The sequence below is a fragment of the Acomys minous genome (genome assembly GCF_964271855.1).
Source record: "Acomys minous genome assembly, chromosome: 5".
Classification (NCBI taxonomy): Eukaryota; Metazoa; Chordata; class Mammalia; order Rodentia; family Muridae; genus Acomys; species Acomys minous.
Genome location: NC_140494.1, coordinates 28,585,975 through 28,609,382, shown reverse-complemented (window position 1 = coordinate 28,609,382; position 23,408 = coordinate 28,585,975). Strand labels below are relative to the sequence as shown.

General features: G+C 44.2%; 1 protein-coding gene across 5 annotated transcripts in view; it reads left to right on the top strand.

The window, feature by feature from the left end:
• Positions 1-23,408, top strand: part of MPP7 (MAGUK p55 scaffold protein 7) — a 194,563-nt gene that overhangs the window by 56,532 nt on the left and 114,623 nt on the right. For 4 of the 5 annotated variants that reach the window (XM_084781083.1, XM_084781081.1, XM_084781080.1 and 1 more), the window contains one exon: positions 5,166-5,307. In XM_084781083.1, the coding sequence (XP_084637209.1) occupies positions 5,271-5,307 (37 nt within the window). In that variant the 5' untranslated portion in view covers positions 5,166-5,270. Of the gene's footprint in view, positions 1-4,605; positions 4,735-5,165; positions 5,308-23,408 lie in introns of those variants that run through there. The other variant, XM_084781082.1, reaches the window with a different exon arrangement.

Below are 23,408 nucleotides of genomic sequence, written 5' to 3'. Positions count from 1 at the left end.
AAGGAAGCATCTTGAAGAAATGGTGCTGGGAAAACTGGATGTCCACATTCAGAAGAATAAAATTAGACCCGTATATACTATTTTGCACAAAAACTAGCCCCAGATGGATCCAAGATTTAACCTTGAAACACTGAACCGGCTAGAGGAACACATAGCCAGTGCCCTGCATGTTATAGGTGACAGAAGGACTTCCTGAGTAAGACTATTTGCCCAAGGCCAAGAACTGACAAGTGGGACTTATTGAAGCTAGAAAACTTCGCGCAGCTGGATGACAAACCTTTGGAATGGGAGAGGATCTTTGTCATCTACACGTCTGAGAGAGGTTTAATATCCAAAATATACAAAGAACCCTAAAAGCAGAATAATAAAAACAAACAAACAAACACACAAACAAACCCAACAACTGAAGAACAAGCAGCCCATTTGAAAACTGGGATTGGCACTTGAATAGAGAGTTCTCAAAAGAAGGAGGAGGAGGAGGAGGAGGAGGAGGAGGAAGGTGATGGTGGCAGCTACAACATATCTCAAAAAAATGTTAATCATCCCTATCAATTAGGGAAATTCAAATCAAAACAATTTTGTGATTTCATCTTACCCCAGTCAGAATGGCAAAAAAATCAGTGGAACCACCAACAGCAAATGCTGGAGGGGATGTGGGGAAGGGAACTGCGGGTGGGGTTGCAATCTGGTGCAGCCCCTGTGGAAATCAGTGTAGAGAACTCTCAAACGCTAAAGGTAGATCTACCACGTGACCCGGCTGTACCAGCACACAGGCCGTGATATCATAGCCCCCAGGTTCTTGCCCATCCGTGGTCACTGCTCTGGTATTTACAATAGCTAGGGAACGGGAACAACGTAAATCCTACAACTGAAAAACAGACACCGCAGATGTGGTGCGCGCACACACTGTGGAAGACTATTCATTGCCAAAGCAAAGCAAACTGTGAACTTTGCAGGTAAATGAATGGAGCTGGGAAATGCCATCCTGAGTGAGGCGATCCAGATCCAGAGGGACAAATGTCCCACGTTCTGTGTCATTGCAGGCTTCTAGCTCCAAAGCTTTAGATGTGAGTACGCAGCCGCTAGTAACTACAGAAGCCAGGAAAACAAAATGGAACCATTGTCAGGGTAATGGGGGCTTGGAGCAACAGAGAGGGGAATAGCAGGGTGTGAGGAATCACATAGGGAAATGGGGAGGGGGGACACTTAGGGAGGGAAATATAGAAGAAGGTGGAAAGAGGGGTAAGGGGAGCAAATAGCAGGAGACACGTGATCTGATGGGGAAATGCGGAAGGTGGGGAGCTCCCTAGGGAGGAAGAGGGTGTTAAAGACAGGAGGTAGGTAAAAAAGCCACAAGGACTCACATTAGAAACTATTTACCAAAACCCCCCTACAATGCATGTAATTTAGTATATAAATATACACAGAGTTTTAATACATTTTTTTCACCTAGGCTGACAGCTCTCCCGCCGATAGCCAATGACCATTTCACAGAAACCCCAATACGAGACACGAGAAGCCCTTTTGAGTTGTTGCCCAGGGCTGACCAAGAGACTTCCCTAACAAGCAGCCTATTGCTGTTGAGCTTGGTTGCCCCCCAGAGGTGGAAAGCAAGTCCTGATTCATCACTGAAGACACCATGCAGTTCAGAATCAGGGCGCAGGGACCCCTGAGCTGGGACTGACCTGAATGTGCCTTCCCAAGGACTGGCTTTCACGGTCCCCAATCATTCCGTGGTACCAGCGATTACACTGGATGTTGAAACTTTGAAGAACATTATGTTGCTGAGGGAATTAAGTCAATTTTTGCATAGGAGAAATCAAAAACCTACTTGGGCTTGGTGAGAGAGAGAGTCGAGCTCAGTGAGTAAATATGCTTGCTGTGTGAGCCTGAGGAACTGAGTTAGAGCCCAGTCACTCTTGGTGAAAGGGGAGAATTGAATGTGTGCTGTAACATTCACGTGTCTTGCATACATAACACACACAGCCCATCTTAGTCACCCTCCTCCTCTGTCTCCCTGCTCCTCCTCTGCCTCTCCCTCCTCTTCCTCCTCCTCCTCCTCTTCCTCCTGCAAGAGCCTGCACTTCTGTGACCAGCCACTGGGTGTCAGGAGTGCTACAGAAGTATCGAATGTAGCCAGAGTAAAATTGAACATTATGAGCACGTAGCCCTTCATGTAGTTCACTGTTTCCACGTGATCAATGCCAGGAAAACCTGATACAGTGTGATATATAGAAGCAAGGTACAACTGGAATAGTGAAATTTCAAAAATAAGCCTTTTTAAAGGAGAGCTGTAATGGTCCTGTTGGGCATTGTAAATGCCTCAGGGGCACTTGATCCTGCTGCTGTGTTCCTGGCATTCAGGTCTTTCTCCTTTTTATGGAAAGATGGATTGAACTTCAATTTAAGACTATCCAGTAATCCCTCTCAGGACATACTGTAACAGCTGGTATTTTTGTGTTGTAGCAAATTACAACAGTCAGTAATAATTACGGCTGTGTTCTGACAAATTCCAAAGCATTTTCAATCAACTCAGCCAAAGAAAATAACATTATTACACAAAAATTTAGCCCAATTTGAAAGTTAAATCCAGCAAGACTACTTCATTCCACGAAGTGCTGAGCAGTTTTCTAGTTAGGATTATATCAAACTGCTTTTAAGACATCTATATACTTGCACTCTTCTGGGATGCTAATTATGTTGTATAACATATACTTAGAAAATTAGGACTTTGTGATAAGCACAGTATTGGACTAATTTAAGCTTGTCTGCTCATTTAACCTGGTCTGTTCATTATGAAGAGGATGTGAAGTCCTTGCATGTGTGGTAACACTGGCTTAAAAATTGTTTTGAAGTGGGACATTAGGTTTTTGTCAATATTCCTGGGACGAGAAGGTACTACATTCTATCAAATGTCATTTTTTAAATAAAAGTATAAATTGGGTCATGTGACATAGTAGTTTATAAATGTGAAACTGAATTTTTGAGCAGTGAAAAGGTGGGGGGGGTTGCATGATGTGGGTAGCGTAGAATGCTATGTAGAATGTGTATGTGGTGACTGTGCTGTGCACATTCTGACTTCGAGTGGCCTAAAGAGCTAAGTCATATACATATATAGAGACACTTGGAGTGCACCATAGCTGCTCATGTCAGAAGGAGGCATTACCCTAACGGTAGAATGGTTTTCCTTCTTCCTTCCTTCCTTCCTTCCTTCCTTCCTTCCTTCCTTCCTTCCTCTTCCTTCCTTTCTTTCCTGTTAGCAAAACAAAAGTCTGTCAACATTGTATTCTTTTTTAAAATAAGTTATTTAATTTTATTTTATGTGCATGGTGTCGGGTGTCAGGTGTCAGATCCCTTTGGACTGGAATTACAGACAGTTGTTAGCTGCCATGTGGGTGCTGGCAATTGAACCCCGGGTCCTTTGGAAGAGCAGACAGTGCTTTTAACCACCAAGCCATCTTTCCAGCCCAACATTGTATTCTTTAACTCCATTTTTTTTTTCTGGTGTTCTCTTTGCATTTAAGTTACTTCATCTGCCTTCTTGCTTTATGCAAGGAATATTTTCATGCAGTTAAATCTTAATCCCGATTAGAATAATTTATGAGACCAAAGCAAAGTTTCCTTTTAAGACTTTTTGGAGAAAAAGCCATGCCTGAGCTGGGCGTGAGTGAAGCCTGGCTTGCCCTCTCATTTTTAACTTGTAGCTCAGCGAGTTGTATTTTTACTGGGAATTTAAATAACCGCCATGCTAGTTTTAATTAGCACTTCTCTCTGTATGGGTGTGTATGATCCACGGTCTGTGTTTGCCTTTGTTATAATGTAAAGCAGATGGTAAGACATCGCAGCAGATAATCAAGTCCAAGAAAGTCTATTTGATGGTGGATTTTTTAAATATCAGCTTTCACGTTGACAATTAAAATGCTAATTTAGAAGGCTGTCCTGGAATTTTACAGTTGTATTTTTCTCAAGTAAAAGCTGGCAAGCTCGTTTGCCGTTAGCCTGTAATATGAATCAGCAATTTAGAGGCCGTAGGAATGGAAGTGAATCGTTTTCCAGTGTTTACAGTGTCTGCTTTTCTTGTTGTCTTTAATATATGTTAAAGTATGCTTTTAAATGCCTGAATTTGCTGTATGGAGAATTGGGGGGAAAATGCACTAAAATGCATTGTATAGTTATGATTTCAACAAAAATGTAACTGATGTGTATTTTCCGTTGTTAGTCTGCAGTGATCCAAATTTAAAACACATGGCGGCTCTTTCTTAGGTGCTAGGCTGGGTGGTTTGTAAACTCGCAGCTTTCCTTTATGTTTTAATTTTATAATTGTATTGCCTGAGTTAAAGAAATAAACTGCCACATGGCCAGCTTTTATTGTTTGCTTACTCGATGCAAGGCATTGCTGCATGTCTCGACATATTTAATTATCACGAGGTTCTACGTTATTCTCTTCATTTGCATACAAGGCTGTGAAGGCTTAATCAGATTAAATGAGTTATCCATGATCACAGAGGCAGCAGGATTAGAGGTCAGAGCAGGGCTGTCCTTGCACAGCTTTTACACTCTCTCTCCTTTCCTGCTTATTTCAAGATAAACTTAGACGAGTCATCTAAAACTACGTATTTTCCAGGATACATCCGAACTCAGTTTTTACTAAAAGAAGGTTTGACCTGCATTATTAACCAACAGTTCTGTGAATCGTACCAGTGCCCTGCTTGCAGCTGAGTAATTTTGTCGAAGGTAGGCCTCGTCTGCGGTAGAGAGGCTTGCAGCCGCTGCCCCAGGATGAACTCTGTGCATCACGGAACTGTAGCTGGCTGGTGACTCTGGTGGCCTTTGTTACACATTGGGGAGAATCAGGGTAGGACAGGGAGGAACCGGCTGTATGGAATCTTCTGAAAGGCAGCGGTGCATCTGATCAGCACCCCTAGAGCAGATGTCTGTCTTTCAGAAGCCTTGACACACGCAGGGGCAGCGTGTTTTCACTTAGAAATGACATGAAACGCAGAAATTCTCCTGTATATCAGCCTGTCACTGCAGAAGAGAAACTGTGAAAGATTTATGATCTCTGCGGTATAGCCTCGAATAACAAATTTTGAATTACTTATAGGATGTTTAATTTAGTGGTGCATATATTTATTTGGATGTTTAAATGTTTCTTTTCTTCCTAGCTTGCAGTACAGCTCCCCGGTAAAGCACAGCTGCAGTTCCCTGAATTCCCTGACGCTTCCTGAGACAAGAGAGTGGAGGGCGACCACACACCCACAGCCTGCGTCATGCCAGCGCTGTCCGCAGGATCTGCTGGCGACACGGGTATGAGAGCCTAAGGGGACAATTTCCCCTGCATTCTTACATCACTGTGACCAGCAGCACAAGGGGTAATGAAGGAGTCCCAATAAGCTCTGGGCTAGACGGAAGTAACTGGGGCACTCAGATGGCCTCCTGCTCCAGGTGCTGGTGGTACTCCAGGTGCTGGTGGTGCTCCAGGCCCACGCCCTTGCCTTGCCTTTGGAACAACACTGTGCATTTAATTGCTTAAAAATGAAGTATTTGAGAACGCCCAATGTTCTGGCAAATACAGCAGGCATGACATATTGCCACTCTTCGTTTGGACCTCTTGCTTCCTATTTTATTTTATTTTATTTTTAATTTTTATTCTTTTTATCTGTCACCTGGGATAAACACACCTGGAGGTCCTTAGCCATCATTAAGAACCTGTTTTGAAATTAAGCAGTGAACTGTTGCTGTAGCTCAATGGGTAAAGGCACTTGCTGCCAAGGCAGCCATCCTTAGCTCAATGGTGGAAGGAGATCCACTTCTGACCTTTGACCTTCACACTCCCACCATGCACACCCACTCACTCACAATAAGTAGGTGCAGCATCTGAACACTAAACAAGTCTTATTAGCTATAATGTTTAGAGGCCTTTAGAATAAATATTTCTTAAAACAAAACACGTCATGTATACAAAATCATTCTGATCTAATTTACCAGTTATTTGGCTTCCTTGCAACCAGTGCCGATTAAATATGGATTCCCGGATGCCTGTTAGACCTGTTCAGCATGGGGGGTAGGGAACTAGGGCTGAAATCCAGCAGAGGGTGCGGTTCACGTGCATGGAGCACTGGATTTAATCCTCAAAACAAAGGAGAGAAAGGAGTGGGTTGGGAACTAGGCTGTGCACTCTCTTTTTGTTTTTATCTGTTTGAGACAGGCGTTTGCTCTGTGTAGCCTAGGCTAGCCTTTCAGCTCCCACTCTTTCTGACTCAGCCACACAAGTGCTAGGAGTGCTCTGAGTGCCACCATGCCCAGGCCGTGCCATGAAATTTTAAGACTCCTCAAATGAAGTGGCAGCAAACTGTCACTGAAAAATGCCCTAAGTGTCACGATGCCTGTGGTAGCCCTGAGCTCAGGGACCGTACACTCTTCCAAGCCGAGGTATCTGACTCCACCCCAGCCATTTCTGTCCCAGGCACCACGTTCTGGTGGACGCCACTGTTTCCAGTTGAGGCCCACTTGTGCAGTTAGCCTCGTCCTCTTGCCTGTCCAGCAGCAGCGAAACCTAGAAACCTGGACTGTGGCTATTTTATTTTATTTTTTCTCAGATAGGGTTTCTCCATGTAGCTGTTCTGGCACTCTCATTGTAGACCAGGCTGGCTTCAAACTCACAGAGATCCTTCTGTCTTTGCCTCCTGAGTGCTGGGATTAAAGGCGTGCACCACCACACCTGGATGGATTTTTGTTGTTGTTGTTGTTGTGAGGCAATTTTATTTTTGGTTATAGTCTGTTAAACTTTAGGGTTTTTTTTTTTTGTTTCTTTTTTTTTTTTTAAACCCTCTCAGGACATTAATTTGGAAGTCAACTCCTTTGGAATTTTTTTCTTTTTAGTTTTTATATAGTTCCCTGTTTGATTGTACTGTATAAAATGAATAATTGAACTTTTTGTAGTGACATGGTAACGATAAGTAAAATTTTTCTAGTCATAAGTATACTGGGGTTGTGTAGTATATTTTATACTTCACTATTCACCAAAATTGTGTTAGCTTAATTGATAGCAAAAGTATTGGTCATTACACATAACAACTCAAGGGCTGATAAAAATAAGCATTTGTAATTGAGACCTGTTGGTCACAGAAAAGAGCATGGATGCTATAGAGTTTACAAAGAGCTTTTCCACACAGGTATGTCAGTTACAGCAGAAAGGCACTGACTTGTGACACCTGCTTTCTGGCATATTTTTAGCCTGTGTGCCAGAAGCTTTGAGTCAGGCATGGAAGAAATGGCTGTTCCCAGGTCAGTGCACCCACAGAAGCCACCATGTGGTATTTGCATCGGATGTTTAGAGCTTAGACCGCCTATACAGGTGCAGCTGATACTCTTTTTACTAAGGTTGTGTTGCCTAGCAACATTGTTGATGTCATCTCGCCATTGAGTTTCCACAAGAATTAAGTTACAGTGACAACACTGATGGTCTCAGAAGAGAGGTGCCTGACTTTAGTGTGAGTGCTTGCTGTACTCATTTGGGAGAAAGCTGTGTGTGTGTGTGATACCCAAATGCGTGTGTATTTGGGTGTGTGTGCCCTTATGCACAGGTGGAGGCCAGAGAAGATGTGGGCGTCCTCTCTGTGCCCTTTGAAGTAGTGTCTCTCACCGAACATGGGACTAGGATGTTAGGCAGCCAGCAAACAAACCTTTTTTTTTTTTAATCTTCTTCTCTCCCCACCCCATGGGCTCACATGCGCTCACACACACTCTCAGGGTCACGTATGCACCGTGTCTAGCTTTTTATCTGGTACCAGGGAGCTTCATGCTTACACAGGAAGCACCTTTGCCCTTGGATCCAATCCCCAGCCCTGGAAATAATTTTTAAAGTAAAACCTTGCGCACTCCTCCTCCTCTTCCTTTTCTTCTTCTTCTTCTTCTTCTTCTTCTTCTTCTTCTTCTTCTTCTTCTTCTTCTTCTTCTTCTTCTTCTTCAAGATTTATTATTTATTTATTTTGTGTATATGAGTGCTCTATCTGCATGTACACCTGTACGCCAGAAGAGGGCATCAGATCCCATCACAGATGGTTGTGAACTACCATGTGGTGGCTGGGAATTGAACTCAGGACCTCTGGAAGAGCAGGTGGTGCTCTTAACCACTGAGCCATCTCTCCAGCCCCCTCATCCTCTTCTTTGTTCTGCTCATCTCACCAAGGAGGGGGGGAAAAAAAAGAATCTTGTAAGTGCAACATGGAAACATTCCCGCCTCCTCAGTCTCACTTTCTTTCCCGTCTTGATAAGTATTCTTCAAGGGTTGTGTGTGCATTCAACATGTAACATAGTCCAGATGTAGCTCAGCTGTAGAGTGCATGATTAGCATGTGTGAGGCTCGGGAGCCTGTTCTTAAAAAAAAAAAAAAGACAGATTTTGTTATATGTGGAAATTATGCCATCTTTTTCTATCTTCTTGCAGCCTGAGGGACAGGGCCTAGGCCCCTGTGCACTCCAGGCAGGCCCTTGACCTCTGAGCCATGTCCCCAGCTCTGTTCTGTAACCGTCTAAAGCAAGTCCTATTTCCTGGAGAGCTAGGCAAGTGTGACACACATGCGTATCCACTTACGTGCCAGGCACACCAGCATCCTCTCCACATGACTTCACAGTGTCGTGGACCACGGTGCTGTAAAGGGAGTTGTAATTTTTGTCAGTATTTGGGCAGGAAAGATGCACACGTTCAGTGATGGTGTCAGGTTGACCTCTAGACTTGTTAGCCAGTTAGCCATACATGGAGTGCATTAAAGACCCCGGCCTCCGCGGTCTTGCGAGTGTTCAGTACTGTCAGTCTTTGTGCTTGTCGTCTGATAGGCCACCATGGCGTGTAAAGTGGTAAAGGTGGGTTGTTCCCTCTGTGGGGCACATGTCCATGCCGTAATGTGCTTTCCTGCCTGAGATGTGTCTTTTCAAGCCTGTTCTCCGCCACTGCGTTGTTCTACCATGTTCTAGTTTATTTGCAGGATTTCTCGTTTTACATTTTATTTATTAATTCTTTGGGGGCATTTCTTTTTGTTGGCCACTTGTCCTATTTTCTTTTTTTCTTTATTAATTTATTTGGATTACATCTCATATGTTATCAAGATTTATTATTATGTATACAGTGCTCTGCCTGCATGTACACCTGCAGGCCAGAAGAGAGCACCAGATCTCATTATAGATGGTTGTGAGCCACCATGTGGGTGCTGAGAATTGAACTCAAGACCTTTGGATGAGCAGTCAGTGCTCTTAACCTCTGAGCCATCTCTCCAGCCCCTCATCTTAATAGTCCATTTTTAATAATCATTTTAGAGTTACAAAGGTAGTATAGAAAGTTGCAGTGTACCTCACACGCAGCGTCTTCAGTTGTTAACCTTTGGCATTCATGTGGAAAATTCCTTTCGGCTGGGCGGCTGACGCAGATACAGGAATATGAGTAAACTCCACTCCTGTTTGCTTACCTCTTCCCTCACATCTGCGCCCGCTTTGGTTCCAGGCTCCCATTTGGAACCATGTGCTGCACGCACAGTTGCCAGTCCTCAGGCTGCTCTTGGTTTGATGCTTTCTCAGGCTTGTCTTGACTCACAGACATCCTTAGTTATTTTGAGGGTTACCAGTCAGACATACTGGAAGGTTCTCTGCGATTGAATTTGTCTTGTGTTTTTCTCATGGAAGGAACGGAATTATATGATTTGAGGAATAATAGTAGAGCTAAGCCCATTGTTATGAGCTCACAGGAAAGGTGCTCACTGCTGATGTAGCTGAGACTGCTGATGCGGACATTTATCTCAGCTCAGTTCCTCCACTGTAAAGTTGCTTTCCTTCTCCTCTTTCATATACATATATACATATATATATACATATATATACACCCATATTTACAGTATAATATAAATATTTCTATATTTTTCCTTGGGCATCTCCACTTGACGATCACACTTGACTTGAGGTGCATTCTGTTCCCCCCTCTAGGGTGAACTCTATGTAAGTTTCTTGGCTTCTAGTCACTTTCTACCATTTATTCACTTGTCAGTGTTGGTGTTGACTAGTGGCCATTTGGCGTGTGTTCGGGTTATAATCCAGCACTGTTCATGCTGTTACTTAGTTGGTTGGCTCCTTTGATGTGGGCACCATTGATGCATTCCTCCATGGATATGGGCTTACGTACTTTGCATTGATTTCCTTACCTCAGGTAGCCAAGAGTCACCTCCGCTTGAGTGTTTCCTGCTCTGTCCCTCAAGTAGCTATTTCTCCTTGGATTGTAGTTTCTTTTGGAAGGAGAATAGGATTAGAAAAGGTGACTTGGAGTTGGGTGTGGTGGCGCACGCCTTTAACCCCAGCACGCAGGGGTTAAAGAGGAGGGCGGATCGCTGTGATGATGTTTCTTCCTCTATCCTTGTAGTAGGTAGGTTTACACTGTAACCTTTGCATATCTGTAAACTCCTCCCCCAGGATGAGATGCCACTGTTCAGTTGCTTATTCACTTGGTACAGTTTTTATGAGTAGTCCTGGGATATGCCAGTCTTCAGCTAGAGTTCATCTTACTATTTTTATTCTTGTAATAGAGCATGCTTTTAAAAAACTTATAGAACTATGCCTTTTCTGAATGTTAGTTTTAGTTTTATAATTTCATTAAATATTATTTATATAAACATATATGTAAAATATATTTGGACAGAAATGAATGTAAAACTTTTATAAGTACAGTTTTAAAAGTGCTTATAACACCACAGCCATGTGACTGCCACCTACAGTTGGAAATTGGATAGTTGAAAACACCAGCTTCTTGGAGAACACGTCCTGGCAGACTTAAGTTCTCGCTGCATACCACACCGTGTCGTTTGTCGTTTGCCCATGGAGTCCTTGCAGCACAGGGGAATTTTGCTAACTCTTGAACTTTGCAAATAGAGTTGATTCATATTCATCTCTATAGGCGGAAAGTTGACTATTATGTTGAGAAAAAAATAAAATATTAAATTATAAATATCAAAAAGTATATATAAGTCATAAGCATTTAGAAATACAGGTATTTTAAAATCTGGGGGGGGGGTGTATATAATTTTATTAGTTAATTACCAGATACACTTTTATAATGTTTTCTGTAATTTATTTTGGGTTTTTTTGGTGTGTGTATGTATGGTGTGTGTGTGTGTGTGTGTTCATTCCCGTGTGTATGTGGGTGAGTATGTGTAGTGGGCAGTGACAATCTCAGGTGTCAGTCTTCACCATCTACTGTGTTTGAGGCAGGGTCTTATGTTGAGCACAGCTCTGGCAATTCCCCTGTCTGTCTGTCTGTCTGTCCATTTCCTGGTGAGGACACTCTGTAATCACAGACACTTGTGCTACTGTATCTGGCTCTTTATACATGGGTTACGGGCTTTCACACTCATGTCATTAGGCTTATGTGGTGACTGCTTTTTCTCCGTGCCGTTTCCTAAGCCTTAGCTCTCTGCTTTCCAATCACCTTTTTACATAGTTCTTTTTTTAAGATTTGTGTGTGTGTGTGTGTGTGTGTGTGTGTGTGTGTGTGTCTGTCTGTCTGTCTGTCTGTCTGTCTGTCTGTCTGAGGAGGCTAGAAAAAAGTGTTAGATCTCCTGAAACTAGTGTAAAAACTGGTTGTGAGCAGTCTGAGGTGGGTGCTGGAAACAGTGTGAGTCCTCTACAAAAGCAGTGAGTACTATTTACAACTGAGCCATCTCTCCAGCTTTTCTTTCTTTACATGTTTATTATAAAAAGAGAAAACTAAAGCAACCCTTATAGTCTTTATATATTTTTCTTAACTACTGATAGTTTAAGTGCAGACCACATTCATCTTGCCCCAGAACATCTAGTGAATTCTACTTTGCGCGGTAGTCACTGAGAAGAGAATCATCAGTGGACCGTTATTGCATCTGCCTCACAAAAGCTGACACCCACTGTGCCAGACCTAAACAGACTGCTCAGCACACAGTTTCACAGCTCTGAGGAGTATTACCAACTGGCTGGTGCCCTGGTCTGGCTCGGGTTTCCTATTCTGGAAGCTGTGCGTGGCCCACGCTCTGGACTTGCATCCCTTGAGGAGTAGGAGGCCAGGGTAGCCAGCACTTGGCTGCTGCAGACATCCTCGACTTGCCTTTCCTAACAGCAAGTTAACCATAGACAGCACTAAGGAACCGTGTGACTGAGCCCACTGCATAATGACATTTCCACTAAACCCAAATTCAATTTATCTTCAGTGGCAACCCATCCCTAATTAGATTCTTTCAAGTGCCACCACCATCCTGCACTCTTCCATGGCTTGCCTTCTCACTGTGTGCACTGTCTTTTCTATTCTCTTCCCCAGAGTTGCTAATTTCCAGGCTGTTGAACACTTACTTCCATTTTCCTTCAGGATTTACAGTCACTGGATTTTATTCATCAAACGTTTCCTTAAAAACAAGATTGTGAAGTTTAGGGACCTTTTCTCGTGTATGTATTGGATAAAGCATGATGTCTGTTTCTAAATTAAATTCCTGCACCGTTACCCTTTTGTTCCACTTTGACTAGGGATGGATGGTCCTTTCCCTTCGCTGGCAGCACCACTGTCTGGGGCCTTTATTACAGTGTGAGATGAGTGTGTGAGCGCACTGCCGGTGGTTCTGGATTTCAATGTTGCTTCTTTGTCTTGTTAGATCTGTTTATTTTTCCGTGCAATGCCTCCTCTCCCGTCATTTTCAGGTGACCCTTTATTGAAACGTTTTTATTTGCCCTTCCTACCTATCTTGATCATCACTGTCACTTCTGTTGTCAACAAGGTAGTGCCATGAACTCCAAGGCCCACACAGCCTCAGCTGTATAGTGGTTCCAAGAGTTCTGGAAGGCTGACGTTCCCTATGGCCTTTAGTCAGCATTGCAGGGGCAGAAAGACACCCATTAGCCGGGCTTGTCTGCTCAGACACATTGTAATCTTCAGACTTTCTAGCCTCTTCTTGCCTTGGCAGTTTCATCAGCCTTTAAAAAGGATGCGTTTGAACAGTTTTATTTTAAGCAGTCCATTTTTGGCTGTCTCTATGTGTATGCATGTTGGACAGATTCAGAGTGCTGATTTTTTGGGGGGATCAAGACATATGAGACATCAACATAATAGTTTACCTCAGCAATCCAGCTTTGACCTGTGCATGCAGAGATCAGAGGCAAACCTCAGGCGCCAGTCCTTACCTGCCACTTTGGCAAGAGGTCAGAGGTGGCTGACATATGAAAAGAGTTGTACTTTGTCTTCTTCTGAGCTGCAAACCAAAAGATGTGCACATTCTTTATTATATTATAAAGGTTTCCTCTTATGCCTAGTTTGAAAATTACTTTTTTTTCTGGCAATTAAAGAATTATTAGCCTTCAATTTTATGAGGGTTTTGTTTATACATTTTAATGAACATATGATTAGTTTATAGAAAACTAATTAGTTTAAAAATGTTAAACTAGATTGCTTCTTAGAGAGAAACTCAAATTGGTCATGATTTACTACTCTTTTTAATGTAGTGAATTTTGTTTGTTTCAAGGTTTGTTTTCAGAGGCAGGTTTAGCTTATAATTTCTTTTTTACATCCTTGTTATCATTGTGTTTATTATAGTCATCATCATCATCACCATCATCATTATTATTTTGAGGCAGGGCCTCACTCTGTAGCTCTGGCTGCCTGGAGCTTGCTGTATAGTCCAGGCTGGCCTTGACCCAGAGCTCTGCCTACTCCCGGGGCTGGGGTTAAAGGCTTGTGCTGCCACTCCTGGCTAATGCTTCTTTTAAAACAAAACAAAAACAAAAGACAAAATGTCCTTCAGGCTCTCCGATTATAGCACAAGCTGGCTTTAATATGTTTGTCGGCAGTGCCAGGACTACACCACTTTGCCAGACTAGTTCTCTGTCTTTTTAAAACCCATTTCTACAGCCTTGTGCAATGGGAGGATTCCCTCATCCTTTTCTGTGGAAAAATTACCTTTCCCAGGATAGAACCTTCTGATAGGCCACTTGGGCCTGGTAACTATATATTTAGGACTCAGTGCATTTCACCAAAAATTTCAAACTTTTGTGGTTAAGTTTTTCCTGGTAACACTGCTCCATGCCTGTGCTTTCTGTCTTGATGATTTTGATCTGGTATCTGTGTTTGCTCTTTTGATTACAGCTCAATTTTGTCAGTTTGGACAGTTCTTAACCTTTCTGTTTTTCTTTTATTGATTTTATTTTGTGGGGTGTGTGTGTGTGTGTGTGTGTGTGTGTGTGTGTGTGTGTGTGTGTGTCTGCACTGAATCTCCTGAGTGTGTAGCAGCATGCACACTGTCCATACCTTGGGATGATGAGTTCAGTGGTCAGGGTTGTCAGCCTGATATGCCCTGGCTGGAATTTCCTTGGGACAGATTCTTAATGGGGAGTTACCTTGGTCCTGATGTCTGGTGGACAGGGTGGCTGGTAGACAGGGCAGGTGGTGGACAGGGCGGCTGGTGGACAGGGCGGCTGGTAGACAAGGCAGCTGGTGGACAGGGCAGCTGGTGGACAGGGCAGCTGGTGGACAGGGCGGCTGGTGGACAGGGCGGCTGGTAGACAGGGCGGCTGGTGGACAGGGCAGGTGGTAGACAGGGCAGCTGGTGGACAGGGCAGCTGGTGGACAGGGCGGCTGGTGGACAGGGCGGCTGGTGGACAGGGCGGCTGGTGGACAGGGCAGCTGGTGGACAGGGCGGCTGGTGGACAGGGCGGCTGGTGGACAGGGCGGCTGGTGGACAGGGCGGCTGGTAGACAGGGCAGGTGGTGGACAGGGTGGCTGGTGGACAGGGCAGCTGGTGGACAGGGCAGCTGGTGGACAGGGCAGCTGGTAGACAGGGCGGCTGGTGGACAGGGCAGCTGGTGGGCAGGATGATGGCTGCTGGCCATGATTGTGCAGCTTGTGGGATTGTCGTGATCGTAATTGAAGTGGGCAGACCTGTCTGTCGCGGCAGCGCCATTTTCGGGGCTTGGACTCTACACAGTAGACTAGAGAAAACATATTGTGCCTCCTCTATTGACTGGATGTGGCCAGATGTTTCAGGTTCCTGCCTTGACTTCTCTGCCGGGATGGACTATGACCTGGAACTCTGAGCTAAAATAAACCCCTTCTCCCCTGAGTTGCTTTTTGCCAAGGGATTTTATTACAGAACCAGAAATGAAACGAGGGCATCCCTTATTTTAAAATTATTTTACAGTTAGAAGATATGAAGTCTTAGAGAGTCAGTGTTTTTGGTGGCTGCAGCAGGAGAGTGGTGAAGGCGGTGATTGCTGGTTTCCTCGAGTGCCGCGCGCGCGCGCGCGCACACACACACACACACATACACACACACACACATATACATACACGCTCCTGCCCCCACCCCTTTTGTTGCAGTTGATGCTACCTGGCAGTGGTTTACCCCAGACTTTGCTGTTTTCCATCTAAGTTCATGTAACATTTGAAATCTTTTATTGTCGTGTTAACCACTGTTTTTAGCATTGCCAGCTAGGTGCTTTCTGTTTCATTCTATTTTGAGCCGTAGCAGATCTCCATCATGGCCAATATTGTTTTCTCTCGGCAGTGTTTGTTCTCTCTGAGGAGTACTAGCTTACAAATATTTAGGCTATATACCTACCATAGGTGAGTCTGGCGAGGAAATCTTAGTGAATTTATTTTCCAACACCAAAATCATGATGCCTTTATCCCTAAAACGGTAGATTCAATTTAATGAGGACTCTGGACACATTGAGTGTCTCTACTAAAAGCAGCTAATTAGAAAAATGAAAAATAGATGTTATCCCACTGTTGTCATAAAAATATTGGGTAACAGCTCATTTTAATATAAACCAATCCTCAAGGCATAGTCAGAAGTGACAGAGAACACCCGTAGTCCTAGCACTTGGAAAAGTGAGCCAGGGAAGGTCATGAATTTGAGGCCAACCTAGGCCACATAACAAGATCCTGTCTCAAAAAATAAGCCAGGCCCGCAAGGGTTACGTAGTGAGAGCTTGTCAAAAATAAAACATAAAAAAAAAAAAGAAATAAAAATAAACCAAATCAACCCCAAAGCCACATGTGACCACTTTCCCCCTTGATGGTTGATTTCATTGTGGAAAATCAAGTCTCAACTTGGGCGTGCTTTTCTTCCAGTAGTTTTTAGGGAAAGTACGCTGTACAGATCTGACTGCATCGTGTTTCCAATTTTCAGTTTGACTCCAGATCCGAGTAAGGTTTCCAGGCAAGTGGCTGCTTGCTGGCCACTCTCTGTGGTGGGGAAAAGGCATCTGGAGACCTCTGTGTTTGCATTGCCCTTCTAACTACTGTTTTGTTGCTTCCCTGAACTCACTCTAAGTCTTTGATCTATGTTAGTCCCTCGGATACGTGGCTCTCTGTAGCTGTAATTGTGTGAAGTGTTAGTTTCCCAGATATACGTGTTACAAGCACTATGAGTGAATGCTATCTGAAGAGTGTTGCTAAGTATGTGTGTGGCCGCGTGGCCTGGGGGACTTGTGTGGAAGGAGGGTGGTCACTCATGCCTTTGACTGGAAGAACGCCTTCCTCTTGGTGGGAAGGGTTCCTCTTTCATGAAGCACAATGTGTGTGAAGCCTGGAGGAAAGTGCAGCCACCTCCTCAGCCAGATGAGTCTGGGCTAGTCCACTGATGGATGGGACGGTACCTGCTGCAGCCATGGCTCCCACACTTTTTATAGCCTTGTGCGACGACCGTAGGACGAACTTTCTACACTGTTGACACTACTCTCACAACTTTCATTCATTGTGAACCCTTTCATTCATTGTATCATTATAACGGTTACTGAATATTATACAATTTACCAGGATCCACTGACTTACCCATCATGCATACATCGGGCAGCAGTCCACTCTCTGTCTCCTTGTTGCAGCTTTGACTGTAGGTGGCCAGAATCCACTCTTTCTTGGCTAGTGTTAAATTCCCAGTGAAAACACCCTGTGGACCTTGTGAGAGACCACTGGGGTCTCTCCATACACAGCAGACCTCCCTAAGAAGCAAGAGTTGATCTCTTTTCTTGTATGATTTCCTCGCAGAATTGGAAAGTGCTCTATTTGCCGCCTCAGCAGGTTCTTGCTTAAAAGAAAATGCTGTATGAAGTGCCTTTTAAAGGGAAAGATTAGGGAGTTGAGTTTGAACCCCCAGAACCCACGTAAAGTGAGCTGCAGTAGTATCTGTAATGCCATTGCGTCTGTGGATAGAGGGGAACTGGAGGCAGGTGAGCTCCAGAGGCTTGAGGGTCAAGTAACCTGTCCTACACGGTTGTAAACAACAAACATAAGGCAGAAGGCCAGGATGGACAGTTCTTTGTACATACTGTACACACACGTGTACTGTACACACACGTCCACCTGCATTCACACACAAACGTGCACTTACCTAAACGAGCCAAATCACAAGGCTTTATATTGTCAAAGCACCCTCACTGCCTGAGTCGAATTAGCACCTTAGCTTTCCCCGCCACTCTTCTGATCTTTTGAGGAGAAAAGGATTTGCATTCCCAGGGTAGCAATGAGTTCTTTTGAAAGCAAAATTTCACGGGTTTTGAGAAGAGTTGAGTGTTGGCTGACCTGTTGGGAAGCATTGATCTGTCTGCTTGTAGCTATAAATCACTGCTTTGTTATTTTTTAACACATGAAATATTTTGTTTACAGCTCAGATTCTTGGGGACGTAGTGAAGGATATTTTGGGGCAGTGCCCGCAGAGGGAAGCATCCCTGTGCTCTGCCAGAAGAGTTGCTTGCACTTGAGAGGGTGGGGTAGAGTTGCACGGGACACTCCACAGCCTGCCTCGGGATTTAGTTGTGGCAGCAGGTGGCAGGCATGGCTGTAGAAGCAAGAAGCTGAGAGCTCACATCTTGACCACTAGCATGAGGCAGAGACAGCAACTGGAAATGGTGGGGTCGTCTTTCGCCTCTGAAAGCCTGCCTCTAGAGACATGCTTCCACCAACAAAGCCAAACCTCCTGAACCAACCCACACAGTGCCAACAACTGGTGAACAGGCGTTCAAGTACATGAGCCCACGCAGGACATTCTTACTCCACACCCCACAACTTGTATACATAACCCACTCCATCCTTGCTGGCTCAGTGATTGGTTTGATATGATGTAAATGAGTTAAGGGTGGCTATTGGCCATAGTCTGTTGGTTTTAGACGTCATTTTTATTTTATTATGCCTGTATTTTTTTATGTGAACACTGTTTTTAAAAAAACCATCAAAGTACTGTCGTGCTTGCTTTGGTAGTACTGCAGTCTTCTGTGCAAAGCCACAGGCTACTAACTTGGAGTTAATCACAAACAGGAACCTCCTTAAAGCTTAGAGATAGCTCCTAAACATGAGTGTGAGTGAGTGTATGCACTTGCCTTCTAGTAACTTGCCCTGATTTAGCAGACGTCGAGGTAGTTGTGTGAATTGTTTATTACTGTTGTTAACCAAGCTATAATCTAGTAGTTACTTAAGTTGTTCTGCATATTTAAAAATCTCAGTGTGCCAAGCCCTTTAATGTTTGAAGTTGAGGGATAGTGGAATGAGGAGACCGTTTCTGATGAATTCTAGCATTTTCGTCATATAGGCACTTTTGGAAAAAAAATCATGCTTTAAATGAGAAAAATTCGGGCCTGTTAGGAATGGCACTAAATACTGCTAGTTATTTTATGTTTAAGAAAGTGGAAAATTTACTTGGTGTCCCATTTTATTAATACCATAAAACTTAACAATGTTGTTCTGGGCGTTGATGTGCGTTCTTTAGTAGTTATTAGCCCCAGGTTATAGTGAAATGGTTTGGTTCACTGCCTGTCCATATTGTGTAGAATGCAAATATCAAAAATAAGAAAAAAAAAAAAAGCAAATATATAACTGTCCCCGTTTGCCAAGTCCTTTGCTAAATGCTTTCTTTAAAAAAAAAAAAAGCGCATTGGTTGCTTCTCGTGTCCAGGGCAGCTGAACGCTGTGGACATCTTTTTTCTCATTTAGCATAGGCTTATAGCTTCCCCAGACTCAGGCTCGTAATGAAGCTATGAGGGATATGACAGGAATGAAGGGCATTAAATTTCTCTAGACTACCAGTAAATGTTTCCACCCTGATGTCAGGAATGTAGAGCCTCTGGAATCTGCGAGCAGGGAGAATTGTTCACTGCAGGGACACTTTCCTCAGGCCCCGAGCCCTTTATTCTCCCGGGAGCCACTACTGTCTTGTACAGAGTGTTGTATTTCCACAGAGGTGTCTTCTGGGGCTGGACTCCTCCACTCATGCTTCTGCGTTCGCTAGCTTTTAGGTCTGTTATTGTTTTGAGAGTCAGTGCCACATTTTAACAGTAAATTCATTTCTCTTGGGTTAGTAGCAGTAAGTTATATTTGACCAAATATAGTGAAAAGCAGTAGAAAATAAATAATTCTTAATAACTTGTAGTTTATATAAATGGGGCCGTGGTCTAGGCTTTGCCGTCTTTCTCCTCAGGTTTTCATAGCATCTGTGATATGTGCAGTGACACCTTTTATGTTGGCTATAGCCTGGATTTATTATTATTATTTTTAAATCAAGGACTGTAGAGGGCTCAGGAGATGGCTCAGACAGTAACGTGCCGGCCACACAAGAACGAGGTTCTGAGTTTGGATCCTTAGCTCAACTAATAGCAGGGTGGCAAAAATCAATAACCCTGGTATTGAGGGTGGAGACAGCCAGAGCCCTGGAGCTTTCTAACCAGCCAGTTTAGCCAACCAGTGAGCTCCAGGTTCCGTGAGAGACTCTGTGTCAAGAAATTAGATGGAGAATGATTGAGGAAGACCCCTGATGGATGTCCACTGCTGGCCTCACGGGCATGTGTACACACCCGCGCCTGCGCATGCCCCCCCCTCCCCCAGCCCCACACATAAAGCAACAGAGAGGGAAAGAGAAGGAATTTTAGATAGTCTCTGTTGCTTTGCGTGTCTATGTGCTTAGTATAAGTGGATTGTGGACTAGAGTTCAGCCTCAGCCTCAGGGGTCATGTCTGCATTTTTTACCTTTTAGAGACAGGCTCTCCTACCAGCCTGGTGCTTGCTGATGGGCTAGGCTAGCTGGCCAATGAGCCCCAAGGGGGTCTACCTATGTTAGCCTTTTCAGCCTTGAGATTTTAAGTTGTACCACCACAGTTTACATTTTAAAAACCTTTTATTTATTTAGTCACTTTACAGCCCAATCCCGGCCTCCTCCCTCCTCTCCTCCCAGTCCCACCCTCATGTCCCCTCCCCCTCATTTCTCCCCTCACCTTCTTCTCAGAGAAGGAGAGCCCCCTAAAAAGTACCAACCTACCCTGGCACCTCAAGTCACAGTAGGATTAAGCACATCCTTTCCCACTGAGGCCAGACAGGGCAGCCCAGCTAGGGGAAAGTGATCCAAAGCCAGGTAACAGAATCAGAGACAACCTCTATTCCTATTGTTAGGGGACCCACATGATGGCCAAGCTACATATCTGCAGCATATGTGTAGGGGATCTAGGTCTAGCTCATGCATGCTCTTTGGTTGGTGGTTCAATCTCTGTGAGCCCTCATGGGCCCAGGTTAGTTTGCTCTGAAGGTCTTCTTGTGGTATCCTTGATCCCCCCTGGCTCCCTCAAATCCTTCCTCCCACTCTTCGACAAGGCTCACCCAGCTTGGCCTGTTGTTTGGCTGTGGGTCTCTGCATCTGTTTCCATCAGCTGCTAGAAGAAGCCTCTCAGAAGACAGTTATACTAGGGTCCTGTCTGCAAGCACAGCAGAGTATCGTTAGTATCGTTAGTATCGACAGGGGTTGGCTCTCTCCCATGGGGTGGGTCTCAAATTGGGCCAGTCATTGGTTGGCCCTTCCCTCGATCTCTGCTCCATTTTTAACCCTAAACTTCTTATAAGCAAGACAGATTTTGGGTCAAAGGTTTTGTGGATGGGTTGGTGTCGCCTTCCCTCCACTAGAAGTCCCACCTCCTACAGGACATGATGACTTCAAGCTCCATATCCCCGCTGTTATGGATTAAACTCAGGTCTTTACTAGCTGTGTTATTTTCCCCCGTCCCTGCCTTTTTGTTGTTGTTTGTTTCTTGAGATAGTGACTCATATAGCCAAAGCTGGCCTTGACTTTGTTTCATCCTGCTCCTACTTCCTGAGTGATGGATTACAGACATCCACTAACACACTCAGTCTCTATTAGTTTAATTTTTTTTTGCAATTAAGATTTAATATTAAAACAAATGTCAGTGTACACTACATAGCACCCATGCTGCTGCATCTCTTCTTCATGCCGAGTGCTGTTCAAAGGCTACAGTTTACTGCCGGGGTGGACAGGGTCAGTGTCATAACCATCCTTTGTCTGAAGATTTAGTCTTGTTTTATGTTCTCTGTCCCCAACTACACTTTGCTCCCAGCCACCTTCCAAGCATCCTGGTCTCATGTTATCCCAGACATTTTCTGTCTTGGACTCTGTGGTCCCCTCCCCTACATACAGACTATGAGGGGAGCTGCATGGTTAGTCTCAGCTTCCGCTCCTTACTTTGGGCAGGCCTCCTGTGAGGTAAGTACATTACGTGGTGGTTGTCCCTTTTGGCCAGGCTTCTGGTCTACAGAAGCAGCAATGAATTACCTCCATGCAAGATGTGCTGGTGACACCCCAGCTTGTGCGTTTTGCAGTGTAATTTCTTTGGGTTGTCCAGACCACTAGGAACTTGGAAGTCAGAGTCTTTCCTTTTGACTCTGTTTGTGGGTTGCTTTGATGTGGGGCAGATGGCTTGTCCTGACTTTATAGTCATCTTGAGGAAAAGGCGGCTCCTTGTCACTAGACAGGCATGGCAGCTTGGGTAGTTTTCCTCTGGCTTTCTCACTTGTTGTCCACTTTCCTCGGCTGTAGTGGCCCTCAACTTTCCTAATACTACTGTTATAAATTATAATGTAAATATCTGGTATTCAAGAAATCTGATACGTGACCCTTGTGAAAGTGTTGTTCAGCTCTCAAAGGGGTCACAACCCACAGGTTGAGAACAGCCGCTCTGCCATCTCACCTCAGTGGTAGAGAAGATGATTGTAACAAGCAGGATGAGTCTGTGCAGTTATTCCCACCAAATGACAAAGCCTCTTTGTGATTCTTTTGGTGTAAATAGTTTCTTCCCTTCTAATGTGCATATGTGTGTACATGCATGGTGAGTGTGTGTGAGTGAGTGTATGTGTGTGAGAGTGTGAGTGGGTGAGCGAATATGTGTGTGAGTGAGTGTGTGTGTATGTGTATGTGTGAGTGTGTGTGTGTAAACAACGTCCTTAGGAGTCCTCACACAAGATGTCTACTTCTTTTGATACAGGCTTTCTCATTGGTCCGAAGCTCACCAGTTAGCCTAGACTGAAGCCAGAGACCATCCTGCCTCCGTCTCTCCAGCACTAGGCTTACTAAGGCAGCTCAGTGCCGGGGACACTCAGCATTTAAGTAATTGGGCACTAGCCCAAAAGGCATGTCCCATGAAAGTCTTCACTTAACAGGAGATTAGGATAGATGTGAGGACATCCCTCTAGGACTCTAGGTAAGACAAATACAGGAGATGGGGAAATAGAAGGACCCAGAAGGTCCTGAAACCTACAAGAAGAACATCGTGACGGGTAGATTGGGGCCCAGGGGGGTCTGCTCAAACTATTGCACTAATCAAGGACAATACAAGTAGTAAACATCGAACCCCTACTCTGATCTAGCCAATAGACAGGACATTTCTCCACAGTTATGGAGAGAGCAGGGACGGACTCTGACATGAACTCTGGTGCCCCATATTTGACTACTTCCTCCTGGTGGGGAGGCCTGGTGGCACTCAGAGAAAGAATAAACAGGCTACCGAGATGAGACTTGATAGCCTATGACCATATAGTGGGGGAGGAGGTCCCTCTCAGTCATCGACCTAGGGGAGGGGAATAGGGTGAAAGCGGGAGGGAGGGGGGTTAGAACGGGAGGATCTAAGTGATGGGATAACAATTGAGTTGTAAATCTGAATAAATTAATAATAATAAAAAAGTAGCCTCTAGGGACCAGCCACAAGGACTACAGGACTGAACCAGTCCTCTAGTGTAGCCTCTTGTGTAAGTTCCAGGGTGATGCTCTTGGAGTATGTTGTATCTTTATATGAAAGATAGTCTTGTGATGGTTCAAATCCTAAGGTCTTCCCTAAAATACAGCATTTGAAATGGAAGATGAAAACAATCAAAACTTTGAAACAGTAAATAGGCAACTGTTAGTGGGAATCCTTTACTGTTTTCTTATGAATGTTAATTAAGAGCTTTTAGAAAAATGACACTAAAAGTCCCCAAATGAGATCTATTAAAATAATTCTCCTTGAGATGGTTACATCGCTCTTTTCACCATTTCTGAAGATAGCCTGGATCTTCTAAGTATCAGTTTGCCCTAAAGAGTGAGGATAGCACTGTTT